The sequence below is a fragment of the Phoca vitulina genome, unplaced genomic scaffold, assembly GCF_004348235.1.
Source record: "Phoca vitulina isolate PV1807 unplaced genomic scaffold, GSC_HSeal_1.0 scaffold49, whole genome shotgun sequence".
NCBI classification, from domain to species: Eukaryota; Metazoa; Chordata; class Mammalia; order Carnivora; family Phocidae; genus Phoca; species Phoca vitulina.
Genome location: NW_022589752.1, coordinates 6,419,213 through 6,435,821, shown reverse-complemented (window position 1 = coordinate 6,435,821; position 16,609 = coordinate 6,419,213). Strand labels below are relative to the sequence as shown.

General features: G+C 32.9%; 1 protein-coding gene across 10 annotated transcripts in view; it reads right to left on the bottom strand.

Annotated features, from left to right (window-relative positions):
• CCDC91 (coiled-coil domain containing 91) overlaps positions 1-16,609 on the bottom strand; it is a 367,847-nt gene that overhangs the window by 71,529 nt on the left and 279,709 nt on the right. For all 10 annotated transcript variants that reach the window (XM_032432737.1, XM_032432742.1, XM_032432740.1 and 7 more), the window contains one exon: positions 8,694-8,807. In XM_032432737.1, the coding sequence (XP_032288628.1) occupies positions 8,694-8,807 (114 nt within the window). The remainder of the gene's footprint in view (positions 1-8,693; positions 8,808-16,609) is intronic.

Below are 16,609 nucleotides of genomic sequence, written 5' to 3'. Positions count from 1 at the left end.
ATCCGAATTTAAAAAATATATAGTTTTCAAATAGACCAACAACCTGTCAAATATTTATAGGATCTTAATTAGGTTAATCTTAAATTCTCTGCTAAAGGGATGCAATGATAAAAATTAGTTCTTAGAGGGTAAATTCATGACAATGTTGCAGTTTTATGTATAAAACTAAGGATTACGGAATCTCAGCTGAACCAATCAATGATGAGGGGAATGAATGAAAAACTACTAGAAAAAGAACAAAGGATAATAAATATCTTTAAAAAGAGAAATAATAAGAGATATACACTGGTACATCAATCCCACAGAAAGAAAAGTAAAATTATATCTTGCCTATCCATTTAGTATTCCTATTTTAAAAAAATAAGAAAAATTGTCTGACAATTTAGTCAAAGACTAAGTCAGACATATGATTCACCCATAATCTAATGGATTTCATTCAAAAATAATGTGATTATAATAAATGATGTATCTGTTTCCTCTCTGTTACAGACTTGAGTTCACATGTACTAAATAATTGGCCTTCCTTTAAAGAGTGAGCACAAAGCTTCCAAAGCAAGACAGGAGCACAGAGAGGTCATGTCAGTGCATATGAATCAGCAATGAACAGAATGTCAAGGAGGTTTTCTCTGTTTTCATATGAGAAGAAAAATACCGCATCTCTTAGAAAATGATTTTTTCATGCTGTTTCCAAGGCACTATTAGTTACAAACCAAATTGTTATTTTTGCTATTTTTTCAAAGGAAAGAACTGATGGCTGAGGAGATGCATATGATGGAAAACAACTATATAATAAATCAAGTAGTTTAAATGTAACAACTACCAAGTGTCATTTAGTAATAATACCATCTCCTTTGTACTGAAAGAGATTTTGATAAAGAAAGGAAATAAGAAAACAGTCATTTTAGAAGTTTCAGTTAAAAAGTAGCACATAAAAAATAACTCATCTCTTAACAATTTATACATTTCAAAAATAAGTCAAAGAATGGGAAGCAACAGATATTCATAAATATGTAGGATAATACACAGAACATTAACCTATTATGGAGTAAGCCCACACAATCCTATAGACATAATTTCTATAGTTCAATTGTTTGAAGTACACAGAGAAAGTGATTATATTTGTAAATGTTTCATAAGAAGCTCTTGTAGATATTAGTGCAAGGCCTGAGTTGTTTGTTATTGTTCAATCCTTGTATCTTTCTTGTAAAAGACAGTAATTTCTTCTCTCTACCTAGCAAGATTGAATTAAGAATTGAGAGCCACTAAGAAGTGTCAGAGAAGTAAATACTAGGATTATACTGCTTTAGCTCCATGCTGAAATAGAATAAAATGAAGTTAAAAAAAATATTATCCACGCCAACATAACTTCAAAATTCAACAAAATTGGCTTTCAAACAGATTATGTTGGGATCATGCTCAGTTTTCTTAATTTGCTACATAAAAAACTTGTTTGCAATAATGACTTGTATATTTGGATCTATTTTAAAGGACTGAAATAACTCTGACATGTAACTTTTGTTTCATTTTTAAAGGATTGAAATAACTATGACATGTTACTTTTGTTTCATTTTTTTTAATTCTTAGAGGAAGTATAATTTTAAGGGAGTTTGGCGTTAGCCTGTATGTGAGTAGAAATGTGTACTAATTCCAAGAATATACCCATAAGGACTTTAATGAGAACTAAAAAGAATAGGCTACGGGTTTTAAATACAGTGTTAATTGGACAAAGATAGAGATAATAATACTACCTAGAACAGTAAAGTTAGACTGGTTTTAAAAAAAGCAAGACAAAGTTATTGCTACCTTATCGCTGCTATTATATAAACCGGTGGTGGTTTTAACTTCATAGCCCAATTCATGCTGCGCATTTTAGAGAAACCTCATTTTAAGACTTTGTCAATCTTTTACCACCACCTAATATTTCCTAATAAAATTAGGAAAACATCAGGCCTGTTTTTTATATAAATCAAAACCTTAAAACCCTGTGGGAATGAAATAATATTTAAAATAATCTAAACCAATAGCCTTTGCTAGGGAACTCAAAAGTTCACAATAGGTGAAATATCTACTTAAAAATAATTTATAAATTGTATGCAATATATAATTGCAAGCAATTTCCCAAGTGAGGTGTGTGACTGCACACTCTCCATGCTTTTCTGTTTTTCTTCCTAATTTGTCTGGATGGAGCTGATTTCTCTAATTTATCTAGATGGAGCCTGTACAAGTAGAAAGGTTTATTAAAAGCCTGCTAATGGAGAAACTGACAATCCTAGAAAGTCGTCTGAAAAATAACGTGTAAAGCAAATTATCTAACCAGACTTAAGGAGTTACTGGAGAATCTCCCTACATGGTTTACAGTCAGACAGAATCAAGTTAAAATCTTGACTTTCTCTTCTACCGATCTTGGCAGTTATCAAATATCACTGACTCTCAATTTTCCTTGTCTGTAAAGTGCAGATATTATTTTAGGGTTGTTTTGAGGATTATGTGAAACAGTGTAAATAAAGCAGCTATCATGGCATCCTGGACAAACTCAATGCTCAATAAATGGTTGTTGTTTTGTATTGTTTTCTGATACAGAACATTTCACTTCAACAACCTAGATTCCACTTAAGTTGACCATTTCTAGGTATTCCTTTAACACTAAGATCATAGTAAGATCATGTTTTCTGGGTTTCTATATTATTGAATTTCCATAGTAACTTTTTCTTCAGTTGAACAACCTCAGATCTTTCAAACTCTTCTCCTAGGTTATATCCTCAATAGCGCACTCTAAGAACTCTGATTTCCATGAAAATAACAATAGCACTGGCTATTTCCAAATCTATATGTCTTTCTATGTATTTGTTATTGTACCATTTGAAATGGATGAAATTTTATAAATTTGGAAGGTAAATTTTTTATGGGTTAACTTGAAATACAGGTAGTATGGAGTAGACTAAATTCCCTTTGGCATCAAAAAATGAGGTATGAATGAAAGGACAACAAGTACATGTGAGGGTATATTCATTTTAATATGCCTTGGTCAGATAAAAGCATTTTCTTATATGAGACCCAAATCAAAAGTTCTAAGGGCAGATGCTTCTTGCATAGGCAATATACAGCCTGCCCCAGAATGAGTACGATAAGTTAATTAGGCTAGTCAGTTAGAATGAAAATGAGGCAGAAGGCTGGGAAATGCCAGAAAGTGTCGTTTTCCATGTTAATGCATAAATAATATATAAAAGAACTAGTATGATGCAACTTATTTATGCCAAGAATTCAAAACCCCTCAAAAGATCTATCAGTTGTCAAGGAAAATGTTATGCACAGTGCTGATAGATTTTAGAGCTGTAAGAGACATTAGAGATCTGACAGTGCAACTTCCATATTATTAAGAGGAGAAAAATAAGGCACCATAAGATATTAGATAACTGTCTTGAAATCATGTTTAATTCAAGTAACTGTAGAACTGATCACAGAGTTCATTTTGGCCAAATACTACCTTTTAATAATCAGTTTGAGAGGCAAATACTCAAGAATATGTAGCAAAACTGGATTAAAAGAGTCCTTTTAAAATTAAGAAATTCTGACAATGCCTTGAACACAAAAACTTTGAAATGAAGATAATTGCTCCTTAGTCTTCTCTAAAGATCTAAATTAAAAGGATCCTCTAAAGTGAAGATTATTTTCCTGGAGGTGATTTAGAAAACACAGGCCATAATTCTGGTTCTTCAGAGGAAAAAAAAATAATCTTTTATTACATTTGGACAAGATTTTATTTTTTAGGAATCACTGCTTGGCTGTGAGTAGTTGTTGCTTGCTGAATGTTATTCACACTTCCTCCCTCATAGCAAGCTCATGTGTAACAGTCTTAACTTGTGGGATGGGCTGGAACACTCCATTCTAATCCAAGGGCCATAGGTCATTATAAACCACAAATTCTTCCTCCCTAGGGAAGTATCAAGGGATGTGGTCTTTCCTATCTAATTTTTCTATAATCTCCTTTAGTCTAAAATACAGTTTATGCCACTAATCACCGGATTTAATATATTATAATAATACCTTACCTGGCAATTAATATCAAGAGAAAAATATTCCCCAGATTGGCACCTATGGAATTTCAACTGTCTAGTTACAATGAGGCATAACAAAAGAATAAATATTTTAAACGCCTGACAGGAAGGAATTTTCCCTATAAGATGATTTTGATGGTCTAGAACAGGAGTTGATAAGCTTTTCTCTATAAAGGGTCAGATGGTAAATATTTTACATTAGACGGTCCTGATAGAATCTCAAATTGCCCTGCTATTGCAGCATGAAACCAGCTAAAAAATGATACATAAATGAATGGGTATGGCTGCGTGTTTCAATAAAACTTTACTTACAAAAACAAGTAGCAAACCAGATTTGACCCACGGGTTACAGTTTGCAACCTCTTATGTAGAATTTATAATGATTCAAGAGAGTTTGGACCAAAATTTAAATTTTAATGAAATACAGTTATGGCCTTTCCAATGCAAATCACTATACTTGAAGACACCTAGCTGACTCTCAAATTAAATATATCTTAAAATCTTTTCAGGTTTTCCTATTTACTTTTTCTTTGGATTGTACAAATTACAGTGAAGATTTCTAAATTTATTTAAAAAGTTAGACAATTTCAGGGGCACCTGGGTGCTCAGTTGGTTAAGCATCCGACTTGATTTCAGCTCAGGTCGTGATCTCAGGGTGGTGAGATGAAGCCCCACACGGGGCTCCATGCGCAGCAGGGAGCATGCTTGAGATTCTCTCACTCCCTCTGCCCCGCCCTATGCACATGCACGTGCTCGCTCTCTCAAATAAATAAATAAATAAATAAATCTTTAAAAAAAAAACAGACAATTTTTATCAACTGTTGGAAAATTTGTAGAGTTGAGGCTACAAAACAGCAGCTTTTCAATTCTATGCTAACTGTGAATTCAATATAATAATTATTTTTTCTGGGCTTAACAAGATAGAATTTGCAGAGGATTAAAAAAAAACCCCTTTTCCTTAGAATACTTAAAAGAAAGTCATTTATCACTGGAACAGATCCATTATTAATTTGAATTATTTTTCTGACTGGTCGTTTAAAAAGCTCTCCTTGTTTGGTATTTTGATTCCATACTAATTCTTGGTTACTACTATGACTTGGACTAAAAATATAAGTACTATGTATCCAACTTAGTAAATAATTTAGTATGCAATTTCAGTGTAAATTATAATTCACTTAATTAGTACATGTATAGGTAGCCCCTCTGTTCTATCGAAGATGTTTAGACTAGATGAATAGTATTTATAAAATTTGATCTCTCTATTGATTTAAGGAAAACTGGTAAATGGCATTTAAAAGTACATTTTCTCAGTATAATTCTAATTTTTGTATAATTTTAATTCTAATTCTTTGTATAATTGTAATACTTAAAAGGATTGGATAACTGATTAAAAACTTGTTCACTGCAGACACATGGAAAAAGCAACGTTACCACTATGGTGATACGTGATTCTACTGCATCTTACACTGTAGGACAAGCTATAAGTTATTTGAAAAGTTAAGCATTTGGGTTTTTCATTCTGTGTTTCCCTATCTTTTAAAAGTAAAAGACTAAAGGAAAAGATGTAGGGAAAAGAGTCTTCATTTCAGCCTTTTAGTGAATTTGGTAAGGGTAAGATGATGTCAAAGGAAAAACTGTTTAAGACAAAAGACATTGAAGACAGGAACTAACACAACATTAGACTTCTTCCTTCAAAGATTTCTGAAAACTTCAAAAGGGGAAGATTACTTCACAGACTGGAATGTAAGCCCAGTTGGAACTAAGGTCTATAGGACTTTTGAGGTGTCTAAGGCTAAAAATCTCAAGTTGACTCTCTAGTTAAAAAAAACTGGAGAGGAGAAAGGAAAATTTTTGTTCTGGAAAAGTGTTCTTCTCTGATGCAAATAGAAATCCATCTTACAAAGGAAGAAGTAGAGATGAGTTGCCCTAATTTAGTCTTTTGGAAAGAGACAAGAAGATTATGAATTTGCTAAAAAACTTTTGTTTCTTCTAACTATGACTTTATAAGCTATGAGATATCTTATTTTTTGTGAAAAATTTCCAAGCCCAAAGATATTCACACAAATTAACTTGAAATACTGAAACCCAGTTTTGGAAAGAAGAAGAGTATAGAGAATCTAAATTTTTAAAAAGTTATATAAAAAAGAGGTCCAGTAATTAGTTGGTGCTCCATTTCAGATATTTTATCCATTTTCCTTTTTTATAGCTTTTCTGTTTGAAGAGATGGAAACATTCAAATATTAAAAGTATTCCACAATGGGCTATAAAAATAACTCCCAAATCCCCAAGTGGAAGTAATAAACTTCCTACTAGTATACTGATTAAATCAGTTCTAATCTGTGAATCTAGTAACAAGAGTGGAATAAACTTTTAGAATCACACTGTAAACTTCAGAAGAAAGAGAATGCCAAATATTAATCTGAAAAGCACATTTTTCATTAGCAAAAAAAAAAAATAATGCTAGTAGGAGTTTCTGGGTTTTTTTCCTAATAATGCAGTGAAAATGATAAAAACCATAGCACATATTATTGAGTCCTTACTTCAGCTGTTCTATTTTATTATATGTTTATTATTAGTGACAATTCTGTAAGGTAGGTATTACATTTATTTCCCTTATCATATACAGGAACAAGCATAAAAGTGGAAATTTGGTGCAAATAGCATCAAATGTCCTGATTTTGTTGTTGTTATTTAATGAATGTTTCTACATGTGAGAACTGGTTTACCTAATACAAATGAATACTAATTCTTTAATAGGATTTGTAAGAATACACAGATTAAATTGGCAGAGTGCATTGTCAATCCTCTTCAAGGATTAATTTGCTCACATAGGGACCAGATAACTCCTAGAAGAGCATTTCTTGCTCTCATCTTAAACATTTCTTATGGCAGCCACATGACTCCTTTTGATGGGAAAGTAACAGAATTTTGAATTTTTCTAAGAAAAATCTTCCATTTTGATTAAAAAAATACTAATCTAAAATAATGTCATGAGATCGCTTCTCAGCCTTTTGGCTAAGATCAAGTGTAAAATAATGTCATGAGTGTGTTCGCTTTTTTCTATAATCTCTTGTTCAGATTTAGAGCTCAAGTAAAGACTGGTCACATATTATTAAGAAAACCTGAAAGAAAAGGATACACCCACAAGACATCCTGAATTTACTTGAAGTGTATGTTCTTTCACTACTGCAATTGCTGTGCATATGTGGAAAGCAATATAGTTCCTTTGTTGCATGACTACTTTTAAATCAGACTACTGAAAATAAGCATTTTGGGGATACACATGGGAAATAGCAGTTTTCTGAGAATATATCACTTCCTAAAAGTCAACTGACTATTTTTGGCTCAGAGTTTTCTCTTCAGAAGGTTAGGCACCTATCAGGAATTTATTTGGGTGAAACTGCTTTTAAAAACACCTGGATAGCATGCACAAAAATTTAATCCCACACAAAATGCTTCTATGAATGGATAATTCACCTGGAAAGTTTAATTAGCAATTTCTACTCTGCTGACAAATTCTCCTTTGTTGAAACCTAATGGTAGCTATTGAGGGAGGAGAATTTTCTTTTTCTCATACCAAATTTGACTTCAAATTAAGAGTGTGGAATTAAGGTGGTGTCATGTGCTTTTACTGTACTCCTAGCCTTCTACTTAACTGCCAACTGAAGGGTAATCCTACATTTTGTATTTATTTTGCCATTTGACCACCAATTAAGTTTAGATATCATGTGTCAAATTTCCTGATACACACACTGTTTTATGCTTTATTTATATTTTTATTATATATTACATAACACATATGGCTAAATGCTACATGTTTATATTACATATATATATCTAATATTATATATTAGATAATCCCCAAGTATATTACTTCTATAATATATAACATGTTATACGAAACATATAAAAAAAGATAAACCATTGTGTATAAGAAAATTTATTATATAACTTCTTATGTACTATATTAGAATATGTTTATTACAGAGATTACATTAAACATCTTATGTGTTTATCTTTCTTACTTAAGACTAAAGATCTGTTGCAAAGACTACAAATTAAGTCTGACCCATTATTTTCAGCCACTGCTCAAACTCACACCTTAATAAGACCACACTGCACTGAAGTGACATTTATTTTGTAAAGCTTCAATATGTATTCTGAATTTTTTGAAGCATATTCTGAATTATGTTTCTGAAATGGAACTATGACAGAAGAACCTTAACTTGCCAACTGTATTGAAGTCTACTAGAACCACAGTGGTGTTAACAGTCAGAAGGCCTAAAGTGTGTATGCAAATTTCAACAGCTAGTGTAAGAAATTAACAAATTTATGGCAAAAAACCTAAAAATCTAAAACTGTCTACTTTCTTCATGAGGTAATTAAGTTGGAAATGCTATAGGTCATTTCTAGGAGTCTAGCAAGAAGTTATTCAGTGTTGCTTTTTGTTGACAGATGGCATTTATGTTTAAAGATAGAACTATCAGAATATATAGTTGTAACAGAAAAAGAATCTTGGAGATTCTTAAATTAGATGACAAAGGACATTTTAAATATTTTAAAATGTCATATTATTGTAGGAAAGCCAATGTTTCAGTTTATGGAAGCACAAAGTAAAACCCTTCAGGGGATACTTACTCTTTTCTGTTCTTTTACATACTCTATCAATTCATCTCTTGTTCTCTTCACTGCCTCTTCCACAGCCTTTTCACTTCGCTTTTGCTCTTCTATTATTGCTGCCTTAACAGTTTCCTGTTTGTGGGAGGAAGAAAAAAAGTCAGGGAGGTATGCACTATGACATGTTTGTGTCCATTTCATATAAACTAAAACTCCTCTGCAATGGGTCGAGCTCATTCCGCTCAAAGTGTATCTTTAAACAGGAATAAGAATTTACAAAATCTTTTAGGATGTTAGAGATTCCACAGAATTCATTTTTCTAAACCGAGTGAAAGGGAAAAGAAATGGAATAAGTCATTTATTGCAGGGAGCGCCTGACAGACTCCAATGGCTTCCTTACCAACCTTTCATTTGATGTTTACATGATTGATTGCCTTCCTGTACTTTGCACTATCCACATAAGACTTCCAACTTGTGTTTATTCTTCCAAGAACACCCTAATGCTCTAGCTGTTTTATTCACGTTTAATTTTCCCATCATACAGTAATCAAGTGTGGTCTGGGTGAAGATTTACAGCTAGTTTGGTCCTTCTGCCAGGTTAAGATGTTGAGAGCTGGACACCATGAATAAGAGGTAAAAATTCCACCCTGTGTGCTAATATTTGAAATGAGGAATCTGGGGAGAAAAGTGGTACTTCCTATTTTACTGAAATTGTAGTCAAGTACCTTGGAGATTTCAGAATTTCAGATAAGGAGAAAAAAGGCTAAAATTCTGAAAAACAAGTATAACACTTTTCAGAAAGTATATTTTCTGCTTAAAATAGCATATCATGGATTGGATGAATACCACAAAATAAACTTCTTTAACTTGTACTTACCTATATAGGTAGCATCCTTCTTTTACAGGTGATCAGTTAGAAAATGCCTTGAAATTTTGTGGGAGTATTTGCTTCACTTTGTTAGTCTTAAGGACTCTTTACTTTGTAGTGTATGCTTGTTTTTGTTTGGTTTTTCCCAATTAATTTTAGATATGTGTATATAACCCAGGAAATATGAAATAATATTAAGAATTTCCTGTTGTGAATATATTTACTGTAGAAAATTTGAAAATACAGAAAATTATGAGCACAAAACAATACACACATGTCTCCACACTTGGGTATAAAGAAGGTGGGGCTCAAACTGTACATACTATTTTCTAACTGGCATTTTACACTTAAAATATATTTTGAGTACTTTAACCCATTATACATTCCTTCATAATATGATTTACATTCCATTGCAGGGATATGCAAGAATTTATTTGATCAATCCTTATTCATGTGTATTATGGTTGTTTTTAATAAAATAAAGCAGTGATGAACATCCATATATGTATTTTTGTGGTGCATGTTAGGTATTTCTGTAAGATGAATTCAAGAAGTAGAATCATTTTGGTCAAAGAATATAATTTTTGAGTTCTCTTATAGTTTCTGACCTTTTGTACACATTTTTTTTTTCAATAAGCAGTCCATGGAAATGGCTGTTTTCTTACATCCTTGATTACATTTTAGTTTTCCTTCTTTGAGGGAGAATGACATCAAATTTTATTCTGTATTTTAAAAAGATTATTATGTGATATTCAGCATGTTTCTAGAAATGTTAGCAGCATACACATCATCTTTTATCATCTGCCTGATCATATCTCCTCTTTCCACTTCAATACTGGTATGCTCATAATATTTTGGATTCCTTTTGTAAAATAGAAAATGAAGTCACAAATCTACAAATCCCTAGAATGGTGGTAACTTTGAAAATGGTTACCATTTTATCTTCAATCACTGAATACATTAAGATCTAGTTCCACTGATAAAATAATAGAGTACTAAGTTGTTTCCTTAATTATTTGGAAAGACTAAAGTTGAAAACCTATGATAAATGTTCAAAGACAAAAATGAGAACAAATAAAATTATTTAAAATAAAATCATATACTATTACAATTCTTACTGGTATCACACTAATTTGAAATTTGAAAATTTTCATATTTTGGAAAGGCAAAAAATATTGCTAAGCCCCCTGAAACACAACACATTGATAGTTCTATAGTAGACAGTATGAACATTCACACTATGTGGGTAAATTAAAAGTACAAAAAGCTCCACATCAGTTCAGGCAGGTTTTGCCAACAGTTGAGTTATAAAATCCTTAGCTTTCAGGGCTTTTGAAATTTTAGAACTGCAGATAAGAACTGTAGACCTGGATTATTTGAATGTAAAAGACAAATCCATGTCACATTAAATATCAACCAGAATTTCTAAGTAGCAAGGGTTGTATCAGTGAATGTGACCAGGCAAAAACATCAATTTAAATAAAAGGGATAGGTGCAGAAAAAACATGAAGAATTAGTTAATTTGTTCTTCCATTGGCTTTTGGGGGGCTGAGACTTTATTATCTGCTCAATCCACATTTTTGAGGATCTCTTTGCTTTTTGAGCTGATAAGGAACCATTTTCAAAAAAAAGTTTCTTAATTCAATTCTCCTCTCCAGTTGGGAATCAGGTGACAGTCGAGGTTGTGAAATCCATCCTTAAAAAATACTTGCCAAGAAATAAATTCCTTTGAATATAATACAAAAAGTAAAGTTTAAGCCATCCATTTTCTAATTAGACCAAATGCTGACTTAGTTGGAAATAATTAGTGGATTTTAGGTGCATGTATACAAAGTGCCTGTGAATTTCTGCCTAGATGTTTTGTTGAATTCCCTATGAGACATGAGAATTCGTCTAACATAAAATATACCTCACAAGGAAGGAAGATGTGCCATCAATGAGTATATGCAAATAGGCAATTAAAACGAGTATTTTCCAGAATATTTTAGGAAAGGTTACACCATTGGAACATGGTATATTCTCTAAGGCAGGTTTCTCAGCCTCAGTACTATTGACATTTCTTTGCTGGGAGTTGTGGGGGGATGTCCTGGGGTAAGCAGCATCTCTGGCATCTACTCACTAGATTGCCGCCAGCTGAGAACCACTGCTGTACAGTAAATAGTTTGTGGAGGGAAATACATCCACTTGCATATATGTTATGATTTGTCAAAATATATCAGTTACGTTTCTCATCATATCTTAAATATTTTTATCTAAAATATATGCAATAAAAAGATAAAATCTATGCAAGAAATCATATCCAAATGATTATATAGCTAGTTTTTAAATGTGGAAGAAAGAGTTCTATATACTAATTTCTTAAAAACCTGGATGACTGGATAACAATGAAATACGTCAAGATGAATATAATTTAGGGCTAAAAGTTTATGTGAGATTTTATTTAAGATTTTTAATTTCTCCTTATTGCTTAGAAGTATATTTATGTTTTAGTATCCATTAACCTACCATACATTTCAGTAATCATAGGATCATGAACTAATAAATGACCTGTGGTTGTTTGTTCTTTTTCGGTGTAATTTAGTTAAGGATTATAAACACAGTTAAATTATTTATGGAACAAATTTCAGCAATCAACTCAATTCCTGTTTGTGGGCTATATACCATAGTATCAGAAATTCTCTGGGGGCAACTGTGCTTCTTTTTTTTAAATACACAATGTATGCATATTTCATAATTATATATTATTTAAAATGTTGCATGTGGTTGTGAAAATGTACCTTAGAAAATGAGTGTTTGAATCATGAGTCAAGTCAAGTTGCCTTACTGTTAAAAAAAGTGAGACTTCATGGAACACTACATCAAAAACTAATGATGTAATGTATGGTGATTAACATAATAAAATTAAAAAAAATTTCTCTTTTAAACCTGAAAAAAAAAAAAAGTGAGCCTTCCATTCCTACACAAATTTATGAGTTCAAACTGCAGTTCCATCAGTGCTTCTCAGACACTGATACAAATGCATAAAATATCTATATTTCAAAATCCACTTACTGCACAGTTGAGAAACTTTCACCTAACTTTCAATTGGAAGTAATTAATCTACACCGTAATGATATGCCAAATGTAAAATATTAGTAGAATAACCTAATTCTATAAATGTTTCTCAAGTAATGAATATGCTCAGTTAAAATCATGCTCATTGACTGATACCAATATTTGATAGTATCTACCCGCATTAGGCATTTTTAAAGATGAAATATGTAGAATCTTATAACATATCAGCATTAATGAGTTTTGTAGCCATTTTTCATGATAGGGATTATCTAACTTTGAACCACAATAAAGCAAAATGTTATCCTCCCCAAAGAGAATTCTATTGTCACTAGGTTTATATTATTAAAAAATATCATCGAGGGGCACCTGGGTGGCTCAGTCGGTTAAGCGTCTGCCTTCGGCTGAGGTCATGATCCCGGGGTCCTGGGATCAAGCCCCGCATCGGGCTCCTCACTCAGCGGGAAGCCTGTGTCTCCCTCTCCCACTCCCCCTGCTTGTGTTCCTACTCTCGCTATCTGTCAAATAAATAAATAAATAAATCTTAAAAAAAAAAAATATAATCGAGGCACCTGGATGGCTCAGTCGGTTAAGTGTCTGAATCTTGGTTTTGATTCAGGTCATGATCTCAGGGTCCTGAGATCGAGCTGTGTGTCAGGCTCCTTGTTCAGTGGGGAGTCTGCTTGAAATTCTCTCCCTCTGCCCTTCCCCCTGCTCATGCATTCTAAAATAAATAAATAAATAAATAATCATTATATTTTTAATTTCATCAGTAAAATTTGTGAAGTTTTTTTCCCTTGTTATGTAAGCACCTACATAATATTCTTGATTAAGCCTCTTGTCCCATCAACCCTAAAATTATTACTATATGATCCTCTACAGAAAAAGCTTGCCAATCCCTGATTTAGGTCATGATTCTCCAGGTTGGCCAAGAGCCCAAGTTGGGCTCAGCTGGGCAGTTCTTTTAGTCTTGGCTGGGGTCTTCCACGTATGTGAAATCAACTGTTGGGGCTGATGTGGCTGCCACTACTGAGTTGCCTCAGGTAGAAAGGTTTGTTTCTCCTTCCTGTGGTTTCCCATTCTCTAGCAGACTAGCTCAGGGATTTTTTACCTAGCAGAGTTGCCAAAGAAAGAGTGAAAATATCTTCCGATGATCCTATGTTACTGTAGCCACATTATATTGGCCTGAGCAAATAAGCATTATGAATTGATTCCCAAACTGTTATCTAATTGTCTAAATAGCTTCTCAGTATATTCAAAGATATTAGGCCTTCTATTATGTTTATTTTCTTGGAGACATATCTCGTGGACATATCTCCAGACTGGATTGGTTGTTCTCTAGGTCTGTTACATAACTGTCTAATCTGGATCTCCCTCAGGCATATTTCTGGAAATTCACTACATCTCTCTTGAACTGTTACTCCAGCATTCTGGATATCACTGAATTCTTCTTTCTTGGTTTACTCCTTTGTTTTGACAGAGCACTTCCTGCAGGCGATTCTTGAGAAAAGGCACATGGGAAATAAAAGTTTTGATATTTTCTTTGTCTGAAAAATGACTTTATTCTACCCTCAAACTTAATTTATAGTTTGGCTAAGTGTGGACTTCTAGCTTGGAAATTTCTGCAGTTTTAAAGGTTTTTGAGAAATCTGATTACATTCTGATACCTCTTCAATTGCATTAGCTTTTCCTTCTCTAAGAACTTTTACACATGTTCTTTATCCCCATTTCTTAAAAATTTCATGACAAACCTAGTTATAGGTCTATCTAGAAACTCAGGTCTTACAATATAGAAACTCATGTCCTTCAATTTGGGAGATTTACTTTAATAATAATAATACTAAACATACATTATTTCTTGCATTGTTTTCTGTTTTTCAAGAATCCTCTGATTCAGCTAATGAACCTCCTAAGCTGACTGCCTAATTTTCTACTCTTTTCACTCCTATTTTCTGCCTTTTTTTTTTTTGTATTTTTACACCCTTGTCTCTGGAAGACTTCTACAACTTCTTTTCTTTTTTTTTTAACTTTCTACTATATTTTAGATTTCTAATCTTTTATTTGACTTAAAAATAGCATCCTCTTCCTGTTTCATAGATGTAAAATCTTCTCTTACCTTTAAGAACCTTAATGATAGTTTTTTTTTTAACTTTCCACACTTTACAGAATGTTTTATTCCCTGTTTTTCATGGGAAGTTATCTGTTCATACTTGACTATTTGCTCATGTTTAAAGAGGAGAGCACTAAAATGCTGAGTAACATCTCTGTGCTTGCAGTTGTGGTTTATGGACTATGATCTTAATAGCAGAGTAATCTGGCTTGGTTATTTCCTTGGGGCAATTTCTGATACCAATATATTTAGGTCTTTTATCTTGGGCTCTCTAAATTCCTCAGAAAAGAATCTTCCAATTTTCTGTCTGGTTGTCAGCATTCTGAGAGCTGGGATAGGAAAAATGGCTAAGGTTCTCCACAAGCAGCATGAAACTTTTCACCTTGCTCTCCTCCCAACCCCATGTTCACTTTGCCTTGGTGATCCCTGTTCCCAGAGACCCTACATTTTATTTTTTTCCAGAGAAATAACCCCAGTTTTCTATCAGAAGTGGAAAAAATGCATGGGGGCCTAACTGCTTATTAAATAGACTTTCAAACTTTCCTTCTAGTTGAGTCCTCACCTTCATTCCCACTTCCAGAAGTTTCTGGTGCCACAAACAAGTAAGCCTTTAGGAGTTTCTACAATATATATTGGTCTTCTCAGTTTCTAATTTAGGGTTCCATTTCACTAGAGTTTTCATTTCAGTGGCGTTTTAGAAGGGAGTGGATAAAAACAAGTATTCTGTTTGCTCGTTTTAACATGATATGTGTTAGGAAAAATGTATTAAATTTTTGGAATAATTTTAGATTTACAGAAACTTGCAAAGGTAGTATAAGAGTTCTCATATTTATTTCATCCAGCTTCCCCTAATATTAACATCTTACATAATTATGGGACATTTATCAAGATAAGAAATTAACATCACACAATAATAATAAACAGATTGCAGATATTATTTGTATTTCACCAGGTTTTCCACCAATGTCTTTTTTTCTGTTCCAGGATTAATCCAGGGCAAAATGTTGCATTCAGTCACCGTATCTCATTAGTCTCCTCTAATTTCTGACAGTTTTTTAGCCTTTCCTTAATAGGACATTGACACTTTTGAAAGGCACTTTTCAGGTATTTTGAAGAAATATGGATTTATCTCTTTTTTCTCAGATTAGACTGGGGTTATGATTTGGGGGAAGAATACCATAGAGATGAAGCATGCTTCTCATTATATAGTATCTGGGGAATGTGGCCTTAAACATAATTTATCACTGGCAGTGTTAACCTTGATCATTTGGTTAACATGGTATCTGCCAGGTTTCTCTGGTACAAAGTTAACATTTCTTCCCTTTCTATAATTTATTCAATTAGACACGAACAACTAAGTCCAGTCAACACTCAAGAGGAGGTGAATTAAGTTTCATCTACTGGAAAAGAGTGTGTATCAACATTTATTTTTAGAGATACATGAATATTTTTAGACTACAGACAGTTTCTTCTATAGCCATAGAACTGTTCCACATTTCTAATTCTTCTTGCTTCAGTTCTGGGATTTATATTTTTCTTTTTTTTTTTATTTTATTTTTTTTTTTATTTTTTTTTTTTAAAGATTTTATTTATTTATTTGAGACAGAGAGAATGAGAGAGACAGAGAGAGCACATGAGATGGGGGAGGGTCAGAGGGAGAAGCAGGCTCCCTGCCGAGCAGGGAGCCCGATGCGGGACTCGATCCAGGGACTCCAGGATCATGACCTGAGCCGAAGGCAGTCGCTTAACCAACTGAGCCACCCAGGCGCCCTGGGATTTATATTTTTCTTGATAAGTTTTCATCTCATCTAAGCTTTACAACTGATTGGTACTAAATCATTTATATTGCTTATATCATATTTAAAATTTGGGTTGCATCTATGTTAGGTCACTTTATTCATTCCTCTG